This window comes from Hemiscyllium ocellatum, chromosome 1 (assembly GCF_020745735.1).
Source record: "Hemiscyllium ocellatum isolate sHemOce1 chromosome 1, sHemOce1.pat.X.cur, whole genome shotgun sequence".
NCBI classification, from domain to species: domain Eukaryota; kingdom Metazoa; phylum Chordata; class Chondrichthyes; order Orectolobiformes; family Hemiscylliidae; genus Hemiscyllium; species Hemiscyllium ocellatum.
The window spans coordinates 149,248,448-149,274,725 of record NC_083401.1 but is presented as its reverse complement, the minus strand read 5'-3'; the positions used below and the strand labels follow the sequence as shown (position 1 = coordinate 149,274,725).

The window sequence follows — 26,278 nt, the reverse complement described above, 5'->3', positions numbered from 1 at the left end:
TTGTAAGTCTGTTAACATAACTTACCTCCAGTATTCTAAAATAGTTTACAACATTGCATCCTTTATATATTTTCATGTTGCTAACTTCTAATCTAGTTGCTCATTTGTTTTTTTTCCTACTGAATATGTCCATCTCCTGTTAGAAAACTGACCATCATTTACAAAATCTCTCTGGCTACCAACATGCTACCAGAAGACTGGACACTGCTGACATATAAAACAGGATAGAAGAATAGACCAAATAATTACAAGCCAGCGAATGTAACCTCTGTTGGAGGGTGGAGTCATATTCTTGGAAAACGTTCTGTATAGCGATCGTTGTTTTCAAATACACAGATTAATCAAGGAGAGTGGGCGTGGGTCATTTGTGTTTAATTAATTGGTTGTGTTTTTTTTCAGGAAGGATTTAGTAGGATTGATATGAATGGTATGTTTGATGTTGTTCATGTGGATTTTAACATGTTTTTTGTCCAGGTCCAATATGGCAAACTGGCCAGACTTTGACAAGTTGGATCCAAAATTGTCTCAGTGGCTGGAGGCAAAGTCATTATCAGCAGTTGTTTTTGTGTCTGGAAAATTGTTTTGAGTAGAGATATACAGGCTACAGTACTCGGTTTGAGCTTTTAGCGAAGTCTACAGAATTGAGGGCAAATTACTGACATGTATAGGAAATTAGTTGAATGTCAGGGAACGGAGAGTTGGAATAATTGGCATGAGTGTCGAGTGGTATCCCCCAGGAATTTATGTTGGGGCCTCAATTATTCTCGATATTCATTAAGACTTGGATAATGGCATAAAAAGCCAAATATCCAAATTTGCTGATGACACAAAATTGGATAGCATGTTGACGACAGCATAAGATTACACCTGAATATTGATAGATTTAGTGAACAGATTTAGTGAAAGCTGTGCTGATGTATGTTAATATAAGCAAACATGAGGTTATCCATTTCAGGATTTTTTGAAAAAGGCACTACATTAAATACTGTGGAAGCCTAATGAGTTTTGGGGGTTCAGTTGCATAGCTGTTTAAACTGCCACAATGGATACAGGTTGTTCTGCTATAACATGCATTTTATTAAAGCAAATTCACTGTAACACAATTGACGAATTGAGGACACTGTTTCTAAAGTGCAAACTTTTAAAATGCGTGTTGACTGTAACACAATTGCATCACCAACACTTTAAACTCTGTTTCTAAAACATGTTTTTTTTATAATGCGGGGATGCAGAAGAACGTAACCATCATGCTATAGAAGAACTACCTGTACAGCAAATAGTCAAAGTGGCTAATGGAATGCTGGCCTTCATATCTAAAGGGCTGGAGTATAAGGATGCAGATGTTATGTTACAGTTCTCCAAAATCCTCGTTAGATCCCACTGTGAGCAGATCCGGACACCACAATGAAGGATATTTTGGCCCTGGAGATAGTTAGGGCTAGGCCATTGAGAAGATAAGTTAGAAAGCAGTTCTGCATGCAAAGAGTAATGGAGGTTTGGAATCCTGTCTTTCTCAAATGATGGTTGATTAAAATTCATTTGTTAACTTTAAATGTGAGATACACAAATTTTAATTAAGCCAAGATATCAAGAGATATGGGCTCAAGGCAGGCATATGAGTTAGGCCACTGATCAACTATGATCTTATTGAATGGTGGAGCAGGCCTGAGGGTTGAATGGCCTACTTCTGACCGTGTCAGAGCCAACCCTCTGCAGGTTAACTGACTGAGTCCCCTAGCTTTTTCCCATAACCCTGAAAATTCTCTCTTTTTGGATAATTGTCTGATTGTCTTTTGAAGGCCTTGATTGAATCTGCCTCTATTAGATACTCAGTGGGTGAGTTCCAGCTCCTAACCACTCACTCAATTGAGAAAAAGTTGTTCCTGATGTTATTGTTGTTTCTTTTTACCAATCACCTTAAATCATGGTATATATCAGTGATATCAATTTAACTGTAAATGGCATAGTTAAGAAGTTTGCAGCTGATATAAAAAATGATTTTGGGGAAGAAATCTGAAGACTGATATGATTGAACTGAGAAGGTGCACAGAAATTAACAATTGAAATTTAATGTGTAAATATGTGAAGTGTGGGGGAAGGCAACAAAGACAAGAAATAAACAATAAATGGTAGGATATTGGAAAGAATATAAAGATTTTGAGTGTGCATTTACATAATTCTAAAAGTAGTAGGTCTGGTAGACACTGGTTAAGACGGCATACAGGAGAGTTTCCTGTATTGTCTAAGACATAGTTTCCAAGAGCAGGGGCGTTACAATAGAATAGTACAAAACATTAGTTGGTCCACATCTCAAATGCAGCATGTACCATGTTATGCGACGTTTCTGATTGCACTAGAGAGGGTGCTGAGATATTGTCAAGGATGGAGAATATTAGCTATGAGAAACTTTTTGATGGGCTGAGGTTGTTTTTGAAACGCCCCCCCCCCCGGGGGGGGGCGGTGAATGAAGGGTTAGTTGAAGTGTATAAAATTGAGGGGCTCAGAGTGAGTGGATAGGAAGGATCTACTTGCCTCAGTAGAGAGGTTGATAACCAGAGTGTTACAGCCAAGAGAGAATGGTAGAATGGCTCCCCTATCTTTCCATCTAGTGTTTGACTGCGACAGACTGCTTTTTGTGGGAAAAAAAATCACTTGTCCATTTAGAGTGTTTAACTGTTGTGACAAAAAGACAAATTTCCTTGAAAGTTTGAAAAGTAAAGGAAATCCTTAACCAATAACAAAAGTTGATAAAATTGCTCCAATACAATAGAACACATCCACGAAACCCGCATACACAGAAGTAGATTACAAGGAGGGAGAATAGGTTAGATTGTTTAAGAGCATTTGAGAGAATCACATACAAATCCTGTCGGTTGCTATGTTGAATGGTTTCAAACCATATTTGATGATCTTTCTGGATCCTGTGTAGAGACCTTTTAAAGTCTTGACAGACGATTTCTGTCTCCTCTGAAGTTAGCAGCTGTTTGGATTGTATTGAAGATGTTACCTGAAGTGTTCTGCTGGTCAGATACAGACAGGTGCATATTTGCAGAACTGTTGGGAAGATGAAGGGCTATGAGTTTTTCAGTGGCTCACCCATAGTTTGTTGGACTCAAGAGTCTCAGCATCGCAGAAATGTTACAATGCAGAAGAGGGCACGAGCTCTTCAAATGAGAATCATTAATAATCTTCCAATGCCCTTTTAAATGCCTCAATTGAATGCCTCCACCACAGTTCCAAGCAGTGCATTCAGTACCCTAACTACTGGCGATGTGAAGTTGTTTTTCCTCAATTCAGACTTGCTTTTTCTTTTCAGATCACTTTAAATCTATGCCCTCTTCTTCTTCCACTTACAAGTGGGAACAATTTTTCCCTATCTGTACTATCCAGCCCACTCATGATTTTGAAAATCTCTGTTGGATCTCTTCTTAGCTTTCTTCTCTCCAAAAAAGGTCCCAACTTTTGCAATCTGTCCTTATGATTGGAGTTTCTCATCCCAAATCATTCTAATAAACTGCTTCTTACTCTCTTCAGTGTGTTCACATGCTTCCTATAATGTGGTATCCAGAATTGTACACAATATTTCAGCTGAGGTTTAACAGTTGCCTTACACAAGTTCACCGTCACCTCCTTACTCTTGTACTCTGTGCCCCTGTTAATAAAGCTGTGGATCCTGTATGCTTGACTAACTGCTCTTGCTACCTGTCACGCCACTTTCAACTACCTGTGCACATAAACAGTCCGGTCCCTCTGCTCTTTCATCCCCTTAGAATTGAACTTCCTATTTCATGTTGTCTTTCAATCTTCTTCTCACTAAAATTCACTTCACTTCTCTGCATTGAAACTCATCTGTCACCTATGTGCCCATTTCACCAACTTAGAACATAGAACATAGAAAAGTACAGCACAGAATAGGCCCTTAGGCCCACGATGTTGTGCTGAGACTTAATCCTAATGTAAAATATAGTAACTTAACCTACGCACCCCTCAACTTACTGCTATCCACGTGCATGTCCAGCAGTCACTTAAATGTCCCCAATGACTTCGCTTCCACCACTTCAGCTGGCAACACATTCCATGCATTCTTAACACTCTGAGTAAAGAACCTACCTCTGATGCCTCCTTGATACCTTCCTTCTTATATCTTTAAACTATGACTTCCTGTATCAGCAAATCCTGCCCATGGGAAAACTTGTCTTTATCCTTCTAGAATTCTATACAGCCCTCCTCTGGCAGTAGTAAGAAGTTGTATTTTAAGTTTCATTCCTGTGTAAGGGAATCCATTAGGTGGGCAGCTAATTTACAATGTAGTGGTGCCAACAGCATTGTTTCAATTCATGCACATCCTGAGGTGATCATGAAGAATTCTCATTCTCAACCTTACACCTCACTTGAAGTATGGTGACCATCAGGTTAAACTGTCAGTTATCATCTTTCTCCATTGGAAGAGCAGTTCAGTGGTGATTTTATCTTTAGGGTGTTGGCTGGATAGCTCGTTTGTGATGCAGTACTGCCAACGTTGTGACTTGAATTCCAGCGCTGCCTTAGGTTACCTTGAAAAAAATCACACCAGTCATCTCTCTCTCTCACTCACTCACTCATGAGAGATCAGCCCCATGGTCCTCTGGGACTATGGCAACTTCACTTCCATTCTTGTGTAAGTGACTGGTGGTTTCAAAATCAACCATTCTATGTCAACAAGTGGAATAACAAGTGAAAGGGCTCTCTCCTTCTGTCCCCAAGATGCCAGTTCTTCTGGTAATGTTGTAAATGGTATCATCCAGCTTTTGCTCAATTTTCCAACTTTGAATGTGTGTTGAAACCATAAAATATTGCAGATTGTGAGCAAATCTTCCAGTCGGTTGCTCTGTGTTCATTAGTTCTATTCTCCATATAGATAGATCTGATCACTGTAGGGTTTAGATAGTTTGCAGTCACCCTGTTCAGAGATGTTAGATTGTCCCTGCTTAATAATAATTTGGTGGAGCTAAATTCCCACCGAATAGAGAATTTGACTAATTCTCTGTCCATTTAGAAAAATTGAAAGGTTAAAGGGCCGAATTGAACTGTGTGAGGACAACCTGCTGATACAATGAACTTACAAGTCCATAAGGCACACTGATTTTGAAAGGAGATGTTTGGGTGTATCATCAGATGTATGGCAATTTTAGATGACCCTTTTCCAAGTGTAAAAAAAAGTTCATCTTAGGGCACTACACATATGATACCATCATGTAAATGAGATAGTCGCATTGTTCACATGCAGAACAATGGGCGGCACGGTGGCACAGTGGTTAGCACTGCTGCCTCACAGCGCCTGGAGACCCGGGTTCAATTCCCGACTCAGGCGACTAACTGTGTGGAGTTTGCACGTTCTCCCCGTGTCTGCGTGGGTTTCCTCCGGGTGCTCCGGTTTCCTCCCACAGTCCAAAGATGTGCGGGTCAGGTGAATTGGCCAGGATAAATTGCCCGTAGTGTTAGGTAAAAGGGGGTAAATGTAGGGGTATGGGTGGGTTGCGCTTCGGCGGGTCGGTGTGGACTTGTTGAGCCGAACGGCCTGTTTCCACACTGTAAGTAATCTAATCTAAACTGGTTAGGGAGATGCAGCTCTGAATTGTTGTCATAATTTGTGTAAAAATAACAGACTGAAATTTAAAAAAAACCTTTGCTCAGTATGGTACAATGATTCATAGACCAGGAACATTCTGTTTAATTCCCAATCTGTGCTTGCTTTGCCGATTTTAAGCCTAGGGCTCCAGCACATTTGCTCATTCGTTCCCATTCCATTGGATTAGCAGAGGGAAAGTTTGTCAGTGTCTTACTCATAATCTCTATGCAGTAGAGGGTACTGCACAGGGTCATGTTGATCGAGAAAAAGATCTCAGTTAGGTGAACAGTTTACTGATGAATGTTACTGTTTTAACAAGGCCCTGGAAGATTGCAATTGGAGTTAGAACCCTGAAATTCTTTTTCACCAAGATGGAAAACTGCCAATAGCGGGTCATGTGTATAATTTAATAAGTGGAGATGGGTCATAATGTGCATCTTTTTGGTTTACAATACCACCTAAAGTGATGATTATTCTTAATGAAAGAGCTATTCAGAAATGTGACAATCCTTATATTTTGTATGAACACTTATTTATTCATTTCTTAGTTTATATGTGAAATAATTTCTCTGTATTAACTATGCAACATTCATTGTGCAAACCTCAGAATTCAGCTTTTCAGGTTTAAATCAAACTTAATTTACAATGCAACGTGATCATTAAATTAGCAGCAGTAAATTTTGGACAGACAGAAACTGACATTTAACAGCTTTCCACTATGGTAACGAGGTAACTTGAATTCCTCTGGACTGCAGAGAAAATCTCATTAAATTCTGAATTTGGTTTACATTTTATCATCTGTTTGTTCTGCTATCGTGATTTGTTTAGAAGATGTTTTAGTTTACTGATTGTAAATGCTAATTTACTGTGTGTAGTTAGGATGAAGTACATAACTCTTACAACACCAGGTTATAGTCCAACACGTTTATTTGAAAACACTAGCTTTTGGAGCGCTACTCCTTCATCAGGTGTTAGTGGAGTGGGACCATAAGACACAGAAGTTATAGCAGGTAAAATGACATATTTAACAAACCTCAGTTGTTGTTAAGCCTTTCATCTTTTAGAATTGGTTACAGGTTTCGGTTCATTAATACATAAATCCCAGAACTATGTTTAAGTCACATTCTCGAGATAAGTTAAGGTTTTATAAAGAAAAGATGATATCTCAGCTCAGACAATGTCTTAAAGGTGTGAGTCTGTCTGTATCCCAATCTTTACTCAGACTGCTTGTATTTCCAAATTGGAATTTACAAATTATATGGATTGACTGCCTACTGGTTGTTTACTTTTTGAGCAAAATAGGATGGATCTGTAAATATAATTCTGCAAAAACAAATTCACCCTAAATCGAGGTTTGTTAAATATATCATTTTACTTGCATGACATTGTAATCATTTGCTATAAATTCTGTGCCTTATGGTAGTACTCCACACAACCACCTTAAGAAAGAGAAGCGCTCAGAAAGCTAGTGCTTCCAAATAAACCTGTTGAACTATAGAACATATATCATTACACCGCAGTACAGGCCCTTCAGCCCTCGATGTTGTGCCGACCTGTGAAATTAATCTGATGCCCATCTAACCTACGCTGTTTCCTTACTATCCATCTTTATGTCCAGTGCCCACTTGAATGCCCCTAACGTCAGTGAGTCTACTATTGTTGCAGGCAGGCCGTTCCTCACCCCTACTACTTTCTGAGTAAAGAAACTTACCCCTGATATCTGTCCTAAATCTATCACCCCTCAATTTAAGACTATGTCTCCTCATGTTAGCCTTCACTATCCAAGGAAAAAGGCTCTCACTGTCCACCCTATCTAACCCTCTGATTATCTTATACATCTCGATTAAGTCACCTCTCAACTTTCTTGTCTCCAACAAAAATAGCCTCAGTTCCCTCAGCCTTTCCTCGTAAGACCTTCCTTCCATACCAACCAACATCCTAGTAAATCTCTTCTGAACCCTTTCCAAAGCTTCCACGTCCTTCTTGTAATGCAGTGATCAGAACTTTACTCCAGGTGTGGCCTTAGCAGTGTCTTGTACAGCTGAAGCATGACCTCATGGCTTCGTCAATCCCCCTACCAAGAAGAGCCAACCCTATAACCTGGTGTTGTGTGATTTTTAACTTTGTCCACCCCAGACCAACACTATTTCCTCCACATCATGCCTAATTCTTATTTGTGCTGCAGTCACATGCCATACAATGGAGGTGAAATTGTATTCAAATGCAGAATAGGGACAATGATCCAGTTTAGGAGGCCAGCTCCCAAATCAAAACAGTATTGAAAATATTTCCAAATCTAAGATTTTAGTTAAATGTAGAAACTTGCGTGACAATAGCATATTAATTTGCTTTTCTCTTCCAGGTGTTAATCATCCTGCTGTGTCTTTGCAGTTTAAAATATTGTTTGTTGCAGATTTGATTTAGATATAGATATAGAATGCCAACTGTGTGAAAACAGCCCCTTCGGCCCAACAAGACCATACCAACCCTCTGAAGCGTAACTCACCCAGACCCATTCCCCTACACCTACCCCAGGTGAATGAACCTAACCTACACACCCCTGAACATTATGGGCAATTTAGCATGGCCAATTCACCTAACCTGCACATCTTTGGATTTTGTAAGGCAAAACTTTGAGGAGAAAGTGAGGTCTGCAGATGCTGGAGATCAGAGCTGAAAATGTGTTGCAGGACACACTTTCCTCATTCCTGAAGAAGGGCTTATGCCCGAAACGTCGAATCTCCTGTTCCTTGGATGCTGCCTGACCTGCTGCGCTTTTCCAGCAACACATTTTCAGCTAAGGCAAAACTTTGTTTGGATCCTTTTTAAGTATGCGTTACAAGTTTTGAACATGGAGTATTCATGATTTCAGATCTATATGGAATGGTTGTTTATAAGAGCTGTTACAATCTAATTGTAATTTATTGCTTTTCTCTTCACTTTGTGTAGCAGTGGAAGTTTGTGCTGTTTTTTAATCATGTATAATTCTCATCAGATAATAGTTTTTTTAAATTGAAGGATTGCTTTGTTTCTTTTCTTTGTCTCAGATTACATATTTGTCAATGTCTAAATACACAAATAATCCTGTGTACTGAGAATCTGCGTAGAGTCATAGAGATGTACAGCATGGAAACAGACCCTTAGGTCCAACCCGTCCATCTTGCAGGAAATTCTTCACAAGCTATTGTTCCTACTTCAATAAAAATAGAATATTCTGGAAACACTCAGAAAGTTTGCCAACATCAAATAAAGCAAAAGTAAATTAACACTTGAGATTGATGGCTGATGGAAAATGCTAGATTTAAAAGTAAGCACAGGGCCAGGGAAAAATGTAGAAAACGAAAGAATGAATAAAAACAGATGATGGTAATGGGCAAAAGAAAGAAAATATGTCCCATTGCCCCATATCTTCAGATTTTTTAATCACTCCTGTCTGCCAACTGTCATAGACTACTCCCTCCTGTCCTCTCCCTCCAGTTTTCATTTGTGTACAAGTTGCCATGAAGTTACCAGTCTAACACAAAGCTATGGTTAATGTAAAAAACCTGAATTGCCCAATTGGGGTTTAGAGATTGGGCAGGGCCCAGAGTGTTGTCAATAAATCATATATTTGAAATAAAAATGTGGAACCTGCCAACAGAAACATGGTCCACAACTACAAAAAGCTGACACAGGTAAATACAAACCAGCACTTACACTGAAGATTTTAAAAATTACAGCAAAGATTCCACCTTGACCATTCCTTTGGGCAGTAAGTTCCACCTATTGGGAGAAAGGTTTTCACCTAACAATTCTTTTAATGCTTTCACCAATTTATTTATTTATTTATGTCTCTCTGATTATTGAACTCACTACTAGTACCACCCTTTTTACAATGTCTAATCCCTATTAATTTTATGCACCAGAAATGAATATTCTCCAGTGCTCCAGAGGAAACAACTCCAATGTATCCAGACATCCCTCTCAAGTTGGTCATTCCTGGGAACATCTTCTCAAGTCTCCTCTATATTCAGTCTAGTGCAATATCAATCTTATGGTGACAAGATTCATATGCAATAATTTAGCTGTTTCTTTACACTTCTGAGTATCCGTCACTAATGTCCATTGCTTTTTCTTATCGTTCAAAACGCAGTACCTTGCAATCGAAATCCATTTACTAATTTTCTGCCCAGCCCACCAGTTCAGTAATATCTTTCTGCAGTTCACAGTTTTTATATTAACTATCAATTTTCATACACTTCTTATTCATACCCTTAATATTAAGTCAAAATCTTGGATTATGAAGGGCAAGTGATTCAGCATTGCATTTACCAGAAACCATTGTAAATAGCCTTTCAGTCAAATAAATGTATTGATTCTTACCCTTTGGTTAATGTCAATTTGAGCCAATTTTGGATTGAGCTTGCCACTTTCCCTTGAATCCCACAGACTATTACTTTTCTTACCAATCTGTCAAGGAAGTCCTTGTCAGAATCTATATAGGTTGGGTAAAATGTACTACCCTCATTGACACTTTCTTAAAAAAATGCAATCCAATATAAAGTTCATAGTTGTGGGAAAAATGCAGGAAAGCGGATGTGAAGAATGTCGGATCAGCCATGATTCTATTGACTGGTGGAGCAGACTCCAGGGGCTGAATGACCTACTCCTTTTGCTATTTCTAATGGTCTTCTGGTTGTCTTTCAAGTTTATGCCATGGGATCTTTGACATTCATGTTTAAAGAGGTTTTGAGTGAGGTTTAGATACACCAGGGTTCAAAAGTTAAGAGATACTAAATATTTGCATTGTCCTCACCACCCGTAATGTCCTTTCTGAAGCTGGATGGTCATCTATATCATGACGCTGACCATGTTTTAATAAACCCTATAATGATGATCATAAAGATGACACTTGAACGTTTTGCAATATGTTATGCCATTTGTTATCCTGGGCTTCATTAATTGGGGCATGGAGTGAAAGAACAAGGAAGTGATGTTGATTTTGTCTTAGGAACAATGTAAAATGTTGCTTAATTCGTATTTTGTATTTCTTGTCTTAAGGGAGACATGATTTTAGTTTCATTTGTACAGTTGTTTTTTTGTGTGCTTGCATCCAGGCAAAGTCTGGAAACCTCTTTGTAGATGTCCATTGTTAACGAGGTTTTATAACCCTCGAAGTGAAGAGAAGTGCACTAGAAGAAAAGCTGTTGGCTAGCAACAAAGATCCAGGGTGACACTGAGACAGGAAAAATTTAGATGTCAGTCAGTCAGTGTGTGGGTGTAGTAGAAAGTGGAGGCAGGGAAGTTAAACTTTTTGTTATAGGAAATCCTGCAATGCTCCTAAAAACTGAGTTTAGGGAGCTCACATGTTTGCTTTGAAATTAAGTTGTTAGTGAGTTTAGTTTATAGTTTGTTTTAGGTGTATCGTGGAGAGATGCCAACTGAAGAAAAACATCTAGAGACTCTGCAGGAATTTATGAGTAGGAAGCTGGTTGCAGCTATGCCAACCTGAACAAGAAGCCTTAGTGTGGTGAGAATAGTGAATTGTGTCTGGGATTTGATATTTAGATACAATTACAATGTTTAAAAGACATTTGAATAGAGACATGAATAGGAGAGGTTTGGAGGGAAATGGGCCAGGAGCAGATAGGTGGGACTTGTTTGGTTTGGGATTATGTTTAGCATGTACTGGGGTTGGACTGAAGAGTCTGTTTCCGTGCAGTATGATTCTATGATTCTGAGTGGAGTGACTTTGAATCCTTTTGCTAGAGCTTGTACTAAAATCTTTCCAATGTTTTTGTTTCATGTCATAGAGTTCTTTTTTTCTTGTTTATTAAACAACTCATTATTTACGTTAAAATTATGCTTGCAACTCCTGTGAGTGTGTTCAGTAACAAACATCCACAGTTTAAAAAAAATCAAAATGAGGGTTTATCAGGCCAGCTTTCATTTTTACTTGTCCACTATTAATAACAGCTGGGATTATTACTCTTATTTAAGAGATTAATTTGACCTCAGCTGAAATGTTGTGTTCAGTTCTTCCATCAATATGAAGGCAGTGGAGACAGTGCAGAAGAGGTTTATGAGAAGATTCCAAGTGTAAGTGAGAGATCCGAAATTGTATTTTATGAACAACTTATCTTGTTCAACTTTCTAAAAGGAGGGAATCTTGCTGGATTTTAAAATGGCTATCATTACTGCTAGTTTGCATTGATTTTTTTTCTCTTTGGAGAAATTCTCACTGAGGCCCAGTGAGGTTTCTTGCCATACCTTACCAAATGTGTTTCGTTAACTACTAACCCTACCACATGGCGTCGGTCATATCTGATTCTATCCATGCATCTTTCCCAGAACAACTTACCACTAATAGAGTCATAGAGATGTACAGCATGGAAACAGACCCTTCGGTCCAATCTATCCATGCTGACCAGATATCCCAACCGAATCTAGTCCCACCTGCCAGCACCTGACCCATATCCCTCCAAACCCTTCTTATTCATATACTCAACCATATGCCTCTTAAATGTTGCAATTGTACCAGCCTCTACCACATCCTTTGGCAGATTATTCATATTAGTACCACCCTCTGCGTGAAAAGGTTGCCCTTTAGGTCTCTTTTATATCTTTCCCCTCTCACTCTAAACCTATGCCTTCTAGTTCTGGACTCCCCGACCCCGGGAAAAGACTTTGCCTATTTATCTTATCCATGTCCCTCATAATTTTGTAAACCTGTATAAGGTCACCCCTCAGCCTCTGACGCTCCAAGGAAAACAGCCCCAGCCTGTTCAGCCTCTCCCTATAGCTGAAATCCTCCAACCCTGGCAACATCCTTGTAAATCTTTTGTCAACCCTTTCAAGTTTCACAACATCCATCCGATAGAAAGGAGACCAGAATTGCACACAATATTCCAACAGTGCCTAACCAATGTCCTGTACAGCCGCAACATGACCTCCCAACTCCTATCCTCAATACTCTGACCAATAAAGGAAAGCATACCAAACGCCTTCTTCACTATCCTGTCTACCTGCAACTCCACTTTCAAGGAGCTATGAACCTGCACTCCAAGGTCTCTTTGTTCAGCAACACACCCTAGGACCTTACCATTGAGTGTATAAGTCCTGCTAAGATTTGCTTTCCCAAAATGCAGCACCTCGCATTTATCTGAATTAAACTCTGCCTGCCACTTCCCAGCCCATTGGCCCATCTGGAGCAGATCCTGTTGTAATCTGAGGTAACCCTCTTCACTGCCCACTACACTCCAATTTTGATGTCATCTGCAAACTTACTAACTGTACCTCTTATGCTCGCATCCAAATCATTTATGTAAATGTCAAAAAGTAGAGGACCCAGCACCAATCCTTGATAGGCATCCCTGGTGCCTGTGCTATCTTTACCATTCCACTGTGTTCCCAGACAAATGTTGGCAAGCTGGTATTGCCTCTCACTGACAAAGTAAAAGTGCAGCAGCCACAAGCAACGTTGTCTTCAGCTCATAGCTGAAACTCCCATGCACCTATAACTCCATTCTTTCACCCCCTTGTGGCTATTTAACCACCAGGCTACACAGTTTACCCGTCCTTAGGTACTACCTATCTGAAGACCCCCCTCCCTGTGTCCCAGTCTGCCTTTAACCAACATATGAGATGTAAGCATATATATTTGGTGTGCAATACAAATGTGAAAATAAACATTTACAAACGCATTATAGTGAAAATTTGCAAACTAACGCTTCATGAATTTGCCTTTTCAATAGCCTACATGTTTTTGCCATCAAAGTGGCACTAACTTCATTCAACCCTGGTTGTTATCCCAGCCACTTTGCAATTGTATTGTGCAATCTCAGAATGGCAAGCAATGGCACGTGACATAGCTTTGGTGGACTCTGTCAGTGTTAGACTCCACCTGGTTGCCAGATACCAATTGCGACCCCTGAGACAGTCCCCTTGTATGTCTTACACACACATCCTCTGCAATGTGGAGAGCTACCACTCTGAACCTTGCCTGTTCTGCCTGCTACCTCAATCTTGACAATACACCTTGATGATATTAATTCTATTCCTCCATGATCCGTCTGTGGAGGCCATGATGGTGTTCACATATCCCTCCTGTAGCCTAACATGGCCTCCAATACATATCACCCTGACCTCCCCAACCCTGCATCCTCTCACTATCCTGAGATGCTGATCAACATGGAGGTTCTTTGCAGCCAGTAATGAGCTGAAGTTGACAGATACCTGCTCTAATTTCTTGAAATATAGATTGCTTGTTTGTGCATTTAACATGAATGGAAGCTGAATATTTATGAGTTGAGTTGGATCTTCAACAAGGTGTTTAACAAGCAAGAATTCCCTGTAATTGGCCACTCGATAGTGCCTATTGAGAAACCTTCATCATTGGCCAAAAGCATAAAAGATTGAGGGAGATGCTTCCAACTGCTACGTAGACCTCACTGGATTTCTCATTCAGTTCGATCTGAAATCTTACCATAGTACATATTACATAGACCCCCTTTACAATGCTGCTGAATGAGTTTTGACAAGGAAACATCAAATCCATCTCATTAGCTGCCTGTCTCAACCTGAGCCCCAGTCCCATTATTACTGGCTTTTAAATAGCTCTAATTAGGCAGCTGTAACTTTCATTTGTCAGTCTGCTTGTAACACCAGAAGGGAACACATTAAACCAGCTCCAGGCTTACCGAATGCCTATCTCTAATCTTAATTGGTTCAAAATTATTTAATTTCTGGAAAGAATCCTGAATTTACTTTGTGATGTAAACCAACTCCTAGTTTACAACCTCTGCATCTTCACCAGCTGTTTAACTACATCTGAGCTCCTGTGAAAGACTTTGTCTGTAGTGACAACTGAAAGGATCTCCACTGGACACACACTTACTGGGTTGTGTAATCCACATGAGTGAAAGCCAATATCTTTCATTTATCACAATTTATAATTTGTAACCTCCACTTCTTTCTTTTCTCTTTCTTTTCTTTGATGTAAGCGTGAATGTGTGTCACAGACCAATTCCTCTGGGTTTTGACTATATTAATAAATTCTACTTTGTTTTTATTGGAAGGAGTTTGCTGAGTGTCACTTTCATTTTGATTTCAGAAATCGGTTTTGGGAAACGGTACCACCTACTTTTGAGAGGGAAGGGAAAATATAAAAAATAAAATAAAATCACTTATAGACAGAGCAGGAGAACAATGAAAAACATTCAGTTCACTTCTCCATTTTTTTCACAGGGATAATATAAGTTTAGATCGATTGGAGAGGTTGTGGGTAAAGTGTTGGAAAAGGTTATAAGAGATAGGATTTATAATCATCTAGAAAGGAATAGTTGGTTAGGGATAGTCAATATGGTTTTGTGAAGGGCAGATCATGCCTCACAAACCTTACTGAGTTCTTTGAGAAGGTGACCAAAAGGGTGGATGAGGATAAAGTGGTTGATGTGGTGTATATAGATTTCACTAAGGCGTTTGATAAGGTTCCACATTGTAGGCTGTTGCACAAAATACAGAGGCATGGGATTGAAGATGATTTAGCGGTTTGGATCAGCAAGTGGCTAGCTGAAAGAAGATGGGGGTGGTGGTTGATGGGAAATGTTCATCATGGAGTTCAGTTTCTAGTGGTACGCAAGGATCTGTTTTGGGGCCACTGCTGTTTGTCATTTTTATGAATGACCTGGATGAGGGCACAGAAGGATGTGTTAGTAAATTTGCAGATGACGCTAAGGCCGATGGAGTTGTGGATTCTGCTGAAGTATTTTGTGGGTTGCAGAGGGTCATAAATAAGCTGCAGAGCTGGGCTGAGAGGTGGCAATTGCAATTTAATGTCGAAAAGTGTGAGGTGATTCACTTTGGAAGAAGCAACAGAAATAAAGAGTTCTGGGCTATTGGTAAGTTTCTTGGCTGGGTAGATGAGCGGAGAGATCGTAATGCCCGTTTACATAGATCCCTGAAAGTTGCCACCCAGGATGATAAGGTTGTTCAGAAGGCATACGGTGTGTTAACTTTTATTGGTAGAGGGATTGAGTTTTGGAGCCATGAGGTCATGCTGTGGCTGCATCAGGAGCATTGCGTACAGTTCTGGTCACTGCATTATAGGAAGGATGTGGAAGCTTTGGAAAGGATTCAGAGGTGATTTACTAAGATGTTGCCTGATATGGAGGGAAGGTCTTATGAGGAAAAGCTGAGGGACTTGAGGCTGTTTTCTTTGGAGAGACGAAGGTTGACAGGTGACTTAATTGAAATGTATAAGATAAGCAGAGGGTTAGATACCGTGGACAGTGGGAGCCTTTTTCCTTGGAAGGTGTTGGCTAGCACTAGCTTTAAATTGAGGGGTAATAGATCTAGGACAGACGTCGGAGGTAGTTTCTTTACTTGGAGTAGTAGTCCTGCCTGCAACAGTAGTAGACTTGCCAAGTTTAAGGGCGTTTATTGGATAAACATATAGATGAACATGGAATAGTGTAGGATAGATAGGCTTCAGATTGGTTCCACAGGTCGGCGCAACGTTGAGGGCCAAAGGGCTCTACTGTGCTGTAATGTTCTGTGTTCTAAATTGACACTGTTCTCCTTGGAGAATAGAAGGCAGAGAGGACATCTGATAGAAGGATTCAAAATCATGTGCAATCTGGACAGAGTAAATGGGGTGAAACTGTTTCCACTTGTAAAAGAATCTTAGAATCCTGTGGAAACAGGCCATTTGCCCCAACATGTCCACGTTTACTTTTCAAAGGGCATCCCACTCAGACTCACCCTCTCTACCTTATCCCTGTAACCCTGCATTCCCTGTGGTTAATCCACCAAACCTACACATCCCTGGATATTATGGGCAATTTAACATCACTAGTCCTCCTAACCTACACAGCTTTGTACTGTAAGAGGAAACCGGAGCACCTGGAGGAAACCCAGATAGACACGGGGAGAATGTGCAAACTCCACATAGACAGTCACCCAAAGCTGGAATTGAACCTGATGCTGTGAGGCAGCAACATTAATCACTGAGCCACCGTGCCAGAATTCAAAAGGATCCAGAAAAAAAGACACAGGTTCAAAGTGTTGTGGGGAAAATCACCAGTGTCGGAGTCAGAGACAGGGTTCAACAACAGAGTTTATTGTACAAGGAAATACTGGAGCTCTGGGAAGAGAAAGTTGGTCAGCTGCGAGTCTTCTCTCAATTCAGAGCACAAAATACTTTTACACATTTTGTAATAATAGGTCAGTGATGAGGTTATTGTCTCTTTAGTATGTTTTTTTTATGGTAAACATTGCAGAATTGATAATAGTTTTGGTGCAGTCATTGTCAGTTCCAGTGCAGCCTTTGTTAATTTCAGTGTGGTCATGGTCAGTTTCAGCGCACACATTGTCAGTTTCAATGTCTGCACAGAAGTCCATTGCTGTAGTAATGGGTGCTAATCTCTCTTCCTGAGAAGGACGATTACTGCAGCCCTGGCTATTAGCAGTTTATATTGAGTTCATAACAAAATGTTAGCATTTCTATCAAAGGTGTTGGCTGGACCCAGACACTTCGGCGGGCAGTGTACGCTACTTGTGTGTTCTCTTCCCCCACCCGCCTTAAACTAATCAGCTAGGTTGTGAGTGCATTGTGCTGGCATTTTGGTGGCCCCAGGCAGTGTCTGTGTTTGCTCTGCTGTCTCTCTTCATATTGTGGTCCAGCGGCCATCTTGTGTGTCAACTGGCCAACTTGTGGCTCAGTGGCCATCTTGTGTGTCCATGTGCCTAGTGTCACCCTGCCCCGTCGCATCTTCCACTTCAAAGGTAATCTGTAAAAGAAGCAAAAATGATATGAGGACAATACCTTTTCATGAGTGGTTGGGATCTCGTGTGCACAGCCAGACTGTGCTTTTGAAAAGCACAGGCATTTGAAAAGCAATCAGACAGTAATGTGGAAAGGAAAAATGTGCAAGGGTATGTGGAGCAGGCAGGGGAATGGCATTAGATGAGATGCTTATTTAAAGCGTAGGTGCAGACTCGATGAACCAAAAGGCACTCTTCTGAGCTGCTACAGTTCTGTGATATTGACTATATTGTGCAATTCAATATTAAAAAAAGGGTCAGTTTTGTTTTAGATCTGAATCCAATCATAATTTCGCTTTGCGACATACGCATTACTGCAGAGACATAAATATCTCCAAGATATTACAACCGAAGTTAACAATCTCATTAGTTTATTAGTTTATCGAAGTTGTAGGAAGTCTGTACAGACTCTTGTCGTTGTTAACAATGCAAGCAATTGATGCAGACTAAAGGTTGCTGTAGTAATTGGTTTACATCACTACTACAGTATGGCAGTGTCTGTAATCCTGTCAGCATCACTCAATCCTTGGTGCCTATAGGTCTACTGCTGAAATGGGGAGTTCTGAACAACTTGTTGAATCCCACTTCTCATGAGATATTTATTTTGTTGGTTGCACTGACTTGTGGATATAGAAGGAGATAATGCATTCGCACCAGGACTGCTGTTGAGAGCATTAGTGACTGATTTCCATATTATTACAATGAATCATTTTGCCACTAAAAAAATATTGTGGGTCCACATACTTCGCTTAGAAACTAGGTGTGTATCTCTCTTCAAGAACAGAAAGAAGCAGCCCTGTGGAATAGAGGGCAGCAGGAGTGTGCAACCTACAGAGCAACTAACAAAGTTTTCAAATTAATTGAGGTGGAAAACCCACAAGCAACTGCCAAAAACATGTCTCCAAAATTCCACCCACCTATACTTGAGACTCCCCCGTTAATTATTGCTGGAAATGGCTTGTTTCTGACTTATATAATTGTGGTTAATGGTGGGTGAGGGATGGAGAGAGAGCGTGAACCTACTGTAGTCAAGTGGGCAGAACCAAAAGTAGAGGGAAGAAAATAGTACCTTTTTGAAAGCTATTTATTCTAGCCTGCTTCAGCCTAGCTCTGTTTGCTAGGAATAAAGTCCAAGAATTGGAACAGATATCACATGAGCAGTAAGTTGGCAGAACTAGAAGGCACTTCATTATAGTTCTGCCTTTTAGAGTGAATAGGGCCAGAGGAAAGTACAATTCACCAATCATCGATCCCACTCACTGTCAATTAGGGAAAGAAACCAGACAACAATCCTGTACAGTTGCAAGCTTGGCAACCCCCTACCCTTACTTTTCTTTACAACCTTTGTAACATATCTAGTTCTATTTAAGGAAGAAGCAACTTACTGGAAATTCAGCAAAATGCGCCTAATTTTCCCACACCATTGGCATATAAATCTCAGCATCTTAAAAAGTTAAACAACTTGTTTATTTTTAATATTTCAACTTCTACCAAGAATGGGGACAAAGTTCAGCACTGTTTCATATTTTGCCTAATCGAAATGTGTTTCAAACCCAATTCTTCCTTAGAAGGAATAGCTATTCAACACAGGAAGCATTCGCCTCATGGTATTATCACTAGACTGTAAATCCCAGACACTCAGGCAACGCTGTGAGGAGTCTGATTTGGTGACCATGAATCCATTGCAGATTGTCGAGGGAAAAACCCATCTGGTTCACTAATGTCCTTTAGGGAAGGAAACTGCCATCCTTACCTGGTCTACATGTGACTCCAGTCCCATGGCAATGTGGTTGACTCTTAACTCCCTCCCTCTGGGCAATTAGGGGTGAACAATAAATGTTGGCCTACACAACAATGCCCCCCCATCCAACGAATTTAAAAATAAACACTTTGAAAGAACTTCAAGATGTAGTCAGGAAGTAAAACAAATGCTGACTTATCAAAACACTGAAACCAAGACTAAGATGGCATGTTGTGTGCATTTCCAATGTGCACCACAAATGCATTCAGATAGGTAGGACACATTGAAAAACTGGGTGTGCAACTTGTGAATGGGATGGGTGTTGCTAAAATCTTTTATACATACTTACTTGGGCCTTTCCAAGTATGTAGCTTCAGTTTCTGTTCAACCCTGGTCATTCAGAAAGGCCTCTGATTTGCTTCAATTAACTGATGGCAGAGCCCTACATTATACTGAGGAGTAAATGTTCAACATCTGGTATTTGTAAAGAACATCAGGATGCTGTCATCCCATGGTCTTTTTCATTTATTCTTTATCTCATTAAATATGGTGTCTGGTCATAAAAGAGAATCCAGGAACAAGGAAAAGCCACTTGGCTGAAGTTCATCATTGTATTTTAAAGTGATAAAACATTTTGATTGAGTAGATACAGATAAACTATTTCCTCCTGTGGAACAATCCAGATCCAGCAGGCACAATAATTAAGTCATCCAGGAAGTACTATTTTATGTGGAGAATATGTAGAGGCTCAGCTCAGGTTGGAATTGAATAGCAAGTTTGTATTTATCTGGTTCAGCCTGAGATTGTTGTTAGGGAGGGGAATAGATTTTATGGCAAGAGTACAGGATTTGTGTTTGAAGATAAAGGCTTCAACCTTTCATGATATTTGGCTGGACTAAATTATGGTTCTTTGAGATTGAATGTTGGACAAGCAACTATTTCCATTATAAAATCCAGATGAATTTTAAATATTACTAGTGCTTTCGCCTGACTATCAGATGTTGAGAGCAGTTTAAAATTAAAAATGTTTTGAATTCATCTTCTCTTTCGTCTTGTTATGAGCTTGCCTAACCTTAACCTTATTCCAGGGTGTGTGTCTATGTATTAATAGAGGGATACAAATTGCGTGGAGCCAAAAGGGTTTTGAGAGGCATCATGTACAGGTGCTGTCTTGATGGGCCGAAGGGTTTGTTCCTGTGTTGTACTGTTGGTTGTTCTCTGACAGCAACTGTTCACTATTACACCTCTTTTAGACCCACATTTTGTTGTTTCATCTGTCCATTACCATTCCCTTTGGCTCAACTCCATCAACCTTTATGTCACTTCATGTCTTCCATCTTCTACCTGATCACAAACGTTTTTGTTCTTTTGCCACACACCTGCATTTCACCAACATTCCTAAACTTTCCTGGTTTTGATGAGAGGTCATAATCTAAAATGTTTCTCTGGACAATGCTGGCAGACCAAGTAGTATTTTTAGCACTTTTAGTTATGTCCAGTATATAAGTGTAGCAACACGAGCACATTAATCCCTATGCAACAGATGATTAAACACATGCACTGCACAAAGAGAATAAAAGAGGGATTCTTTATTTCATTAGGAATGAATATTCATAGATATTAATGGAAAGTTGTGACAAGCCGGAAGCATAAATCTGTAAGAACTAAAGAGAAGAATGGATAAGGAGCAGTTGGATGGAAGGAGGAGATAGTAGATCTGACTAAGCGATACGTGTAGATTCGATCACTTTTGGGGAAAGGAATTTAGTAGAATGGAGCACAGTCATGTGCAACATCGTGAGGCACAACCAATCTATGCCTCTTACAGGTTAATGTCGGCACGGTGGTTGAGTGGTTAGCACTGCTGCCTCACAGTACAAGGGACCCGGGTTCGAATCCAGTGTTGAACAACTGTGTGTGGAGTTTGCACGTTCTCCCCGTGTCTGCATGGGTTTCCTCCCACAATCCAGAGATGTGCAGTTTAGGTGAATTGGCCATGGTAAATTGCCTATAGTATTCAGGGATGTGTAGGTTAGGTGCATTAGTCAGGGTTAATGTAGGGTAATTGGTTGGGGAATGAGTCGAGGTGGGTTACTCTTCGGAGGGTTGGTGTGGATTTGTTGAGCCAAATGACTTGTTGCCACACTGTAGGGATTCTAAAAAAATAATGTTAGGCTGTCCTGGAAAATAATGCCGGTAACTAGAAAAAAAAGTCATTGTGAGAAACGATCCCTAGATCTTCAGTCAACACACAACATTCTATTGCATTGTAGGTTATCAAACCATCTCTGCCTCCCGTTAATCTTGACTTAGTGACTATGTATCGTGATATGGGCTGAAGTGATGCAGAGATGGGAAAAATGTTACACAGTAAAAGAGATAACTGCTAACCAATTTAACAAATGCTTAGCAACAGCTGCTATTCATTCTAACAAATTAAAATGCACACAGTGTTTGCAAACTTCAGTCTAATAGTATTCTTCAGTTTTGAAAAGATGTGTAATACTCACACAGTCTTGCCAACTTTGAAAAGAGATTTTATATGTGACAGCGGTTTAAACCCAAGCTGCTAATCAAAATAGTTTTCTTTCTCTCTCGCTCTGTAATCGTGATCGTGACAGATAAAAAAAAAATCCAAACCTGTTTCTGCTGTCAGGGCCATAGGAGGTAGGCTGGGGATTATGGCCAACATCCTTTTTTCTCTTCAGCGTTTGATAATCCTTTCAAATGCATAAAAACTTCCAAAATCTGTGTGCCTTCTACTTCTACAATCAAATTATTTATTCCTTTGGATCTCTTCAGGTACTGAAATATAACCTGCAGGTATTACCTGGAATTCAGTACTTTGCCCAAGCCATTTTTTTTATAAAAGCCAAGATAAAGATCTGTTTGACCATGTGGGTATTAGAGCTGAACCCAATCATGCTCTGTTTTCAAGAGTCATTTTACAATGATCAGGAGCCTTGGCTGATTATCTCCTCTTTTATTTAGGCCAACTGAAATCAATTACAGCCTCCACAGCTAAAATCACCTGAAAGGCTCTTGTGGTGCAGTGGTGGTGTCCCTACCCTTGGACATCTGATTTCAAGTCCCACCTGCTCCAGAGGTGTGTAATAACATCCCTGAACAGGTTGTTTAGAAAAATAGACAAAGATTTGCTGGGGGCTCTTGTGGAACTGTGGTCGTGTTTCTGCATCTGAGCCTGGAGACCCGAGTTCAAATCCCACTTGCTCCATATTCGCATATCATAATCTCTGAACAGGTTGGTTTTAAAATAAAAACAACCTAAAATAAGCTGACAAAGCACAGAGAAGGGATCAAACCTGGTATCTTCCTGGTCTGCGTGACTCAGTTCCATAATGAAGTCAATGGAAAGTAAAATAGGACAGAATCTATTATGGATGGTTGATTCATTACTGCACCTTTTTTCTACACCCTGCCAAATTTGTAAGTTCCTTTCAAGATTGATACTTTAATCAGTCATGTCCTGATTTTATTTCCTAGCATTTAGAGACTCACTTATAGTCTGCTGAGCCTGTTTGAAAACCTTTATCATAGTGATAACAGTTCTTCTCCCTACCACTTCTCTGGTTTGGCAATAATCATTCCACACATGCTATGTACTATTTGAGAAACAGTTTCTAATAAAAATTTGTGGTGTAAAAATGGCACTTCAGTGAATTTGATAGATGCCTTCTCCTAGGAAAAAGTAGAAGTAAACTAGTTTTGCTATTGTCTGGCACAACACAGGTTTCTTCTGCGTTGGACATGTATCCTGAAACTATTGGACAAGGTGATCCAGATTGTGACAACTTGGTTTTTAATGCACAGTATCCCTTGAATGGTGTAAACACATTATTAATTTTGCCTTTAGATGCAACTCTCATGCTGTTACAGTAACAATTTAACACTGACTCTCTTAATGCTCCCATTTCACATTACTAAAATAAATCGGCTTGAAAAGAATTTTGTCACCATGGTAAAATCTCTTTATCAACTTTGTTTACAGGCAGGTGTGTGCTGGCATCATTGCCACTGTCATTGTGGTTTTGCAAACTGCATTTGCTGCTGTTACAAATGATTCTTGAACCAACTAAATCTCGATAATAGGCTCCCTGAATGATTCTGCACATTAATCCAATGAAGGGACTGAGCTTAACAGTCAAGCAGAGTGGCTAGGTGGCTCAGTGGTCAGCACTGCTGCCTCACAGCGCCATGAACCTGGCTTCGATTCCAGCTTTGGGCAACTGTACGTGGAGTTTGCATGTTAGGGGGGGCTCTCTTGTGGTGCAGTGTTCGTATCCCTACCCTTGACTGGCAGTCCTGGGTTCATGTCCCATCTGCTTCAGAGGTGTGTAATAAAATCTCTGAATGGGTTGATTAGAAAAGTGGGTTAAATTAACAGACCAAGAGTGTGGTCAGGCAGCATCCGAGGAGCAGGAGCACACTCTCAACTCTGATCTCCAGCATTTGCAGTCCTCAGTGTGTCCTAAATTAACAGACCATCAAGGTTTAAAAGCTGACCTCCAATTGGTGCTGGCCTCAGCTGGGTGATGGCAGGATTACTACAACTAGTTCAGTGCTGTGATTTACATGGAGAAAATAGCTCCTGTTTCTTAACACTAATTTGCTGTCCAGCTACCTTGTTTGAAATGCACATGCATGGATGTCAAGTTGTGGAATATTGGCCTCAGATGTATGCACATTCCCTGTGGTCGATCAGCCTGCTCTCTGTAAAATTGAAATATGAAGAATAGTTACTCGGGATGCTATGAAGATCAAATGATTCACTTTCACATAGCATCCTAGTGTGTTTCACATGCTTTGAAGCATTGTTATTGTTACATTTGTTACATGGACAAAAATAACAACTTTCTTATCAATTGATAGATTGAATAAACAGGAATGATATTGACCTGTTCACCTGTTTTCTTTAGTACTGATTAGGGAGTAACATCAAAATTTCTAATGTTACACTGCAGAATGTCTCATCCAAACACTAAGGAATTATCCACAGATTGCGATTGGTGTTTAGGGACAGCAGAGGGGGCAGATCTTGTGCTGACTTGGTGGGACAGTTTGTTTATGGCTTGTCTCTGAACCAGTACCAGTGTGAGGTAGCACCATTGCTCTCTGAGGTTCAAAATACCAAATTTGGCGATGGAAAAAGTACAAATGCAATAAGTGTATTTCTTGATTTGTTTTAATGTATAGTATCAATACCCACACTGTGGCTAAAAAAAAAGTGAGCAAATGATCACCTCGAAACCGTGATGTAACAGAAGACACTTCTCTGGTTGGTGTTCAGGAGATACCCATTGTGCTGTGAAAACACATCAATGAAATTTAAAATAATGAGCTTCCTTTTTACCTCTGAACCTGGGATGCTAGTTACTCAGTGGGGTCTAAAGCAGAAGTTCTTGATATTGTTACATTCACTGAGATTAGCTAACCTCGTATTCCAGCCCAGTTTGTTTCTGCTGATTGCCTTAAGTGATGAGGCAGTAATCGAAGATAATCAGAAAATGATTTAAAGAGGTTTGTAAAACTGATCTTACAGTGCACGGCTAGTTGCTCGACTCTGGAGGTTTCTGCTGCAAACCACTGTTGAGCATAACCAATAAATCTGGTTACAAGGGGATTGAAGAGTCGATTGAGAGTTAGAAATGTTGAAAAGTATGGAGACTGAGCAGATGAATGAAATTAAACCAGGTTTTCCATATAGTGCAGATTTGGGCTGTTGTAGTGTAGTGTAGGCATGGCTTCAAGTCTTGCCTGACCAAAGTTCTGCAACAAGTTGATTAAAAAATATCAATTTAGTGCAGATTTAGTGATTAATCTAGATTATACAATGTTGGGATTTTGGATGCAGCAGGTTAATGAAGCAGGGGGAAGGCATTACAACCAAGTTCAACTTCACCCTTGCTCAATGCCCACATAAAGGGCACCTTTGATCCTATGGCCATCTTTGCCTATCTAGCTGAATGTCAGTTTTTAACTGTGAAATGTTATAATCTTTACTCAAACTTGTTTGCTTTCTAAATGTAATCAAATTAATTTTACGAATGTTGGTGCAAATTAGATTATGCATTATTTTCATTTACTGTGCAATGCGCTCACTTTACATTTCCAATGTGCTTTGCAGGTGATCCTGATTCTTACTAAGCTCTTCCATTCAGATATGGGGAAGGTTCTGGAAAGTTCTTTGTGGCGGTGAGTCACTTTTTATTTACGTAGAAATGCCAGCAAAAATAAACTTGCCAATTTGCAAGTGAGGAGATTTCAGTAAAGGAATGACAATAAGAACAGATGGGTGGGAGCATTGCTCAGAATCTGTTATTTGCTTGCTTTAATATTAAAGATGTGCATTTCCATATTTTTATTGGAAAAGATCCTACTAGGGATTATAGGATTTGAATCCACTGATAGAGTAATAATAATTTTGCTCATTATGTGTAGGACTTTCCAAAACAAAAATTGTATGAGATTACCCTTTCAACTTGTAAACCAGCTGATAGGTCACGTGAGAAGTCTTATTCATCTCTGTCAGTGATTGTTGACATTGCTCCATGGAAATTGACTCCCTGCTTCCATTCCTTCTTAGTTTGTGACTGGATTTCCATAAACTGTCAGACACGGGAATGAGCACTTCATCATTCAGCAGTGTCGATACATGACATCCCGACACTTCAATTATGTGCTGCCTTTATATAACCACATTTCTGCCAATGGGAAAATTCTGTTTGTAACAAAATCAAAATATCTGCATTTGTATAGTGTCCTTTATGACTAAAGGATACCCCAATATTCCCAACTGCTGTTGAGGTATTTTTTTAAAGCTTTGTCATTTTATAATTTATTAAAAGTGACAGCCAACTTGCATATACCCTTCAAATAGAAAAATGCTGTAATAGCTGAATGTATTTCTTGATGTGATTAAGGATCAAGTATGCATTTTGAGGAGGAGTCTCCACTTTTCTTTAGATATTGCATGACATCTTTTATGTCAGCCTGAAAAAGTAGACAGTCTCATCTGAAAAATGCCACCTCCTACACTCTTGGGAAGGGGACTTAAAGCCACAATGTTGTGACTCGAAAAAAGGGTACTATTACTGGATCAGTTAACA

The 26,278-nt window shown here is 39.8% G+C and overlaps 1 protein-coding gene across 1 annotated transcript in view; it reads left to right on the top strand.

Moving 5' to 3' along the window:
• Nucleotides 1-26,278, top strand: part of sorcs2 (sortilin-related VPS10 domain containing receptor 2) — a 613,114-nt gene that overhangs the window by 77,139 nt on the left and 509,697 nt on the right. Inside the window, exon 2 of the mRNA XM_060832699.1 lies at nt 25,297-25,364. Within this exon, the coding sequence (XP_060688682.1) occupies nt 25,297-25,364 (68 nt within the window). The remainder of the gene's footprint in view (nt 1-25,296; nt 25,365-26,278) is intronic.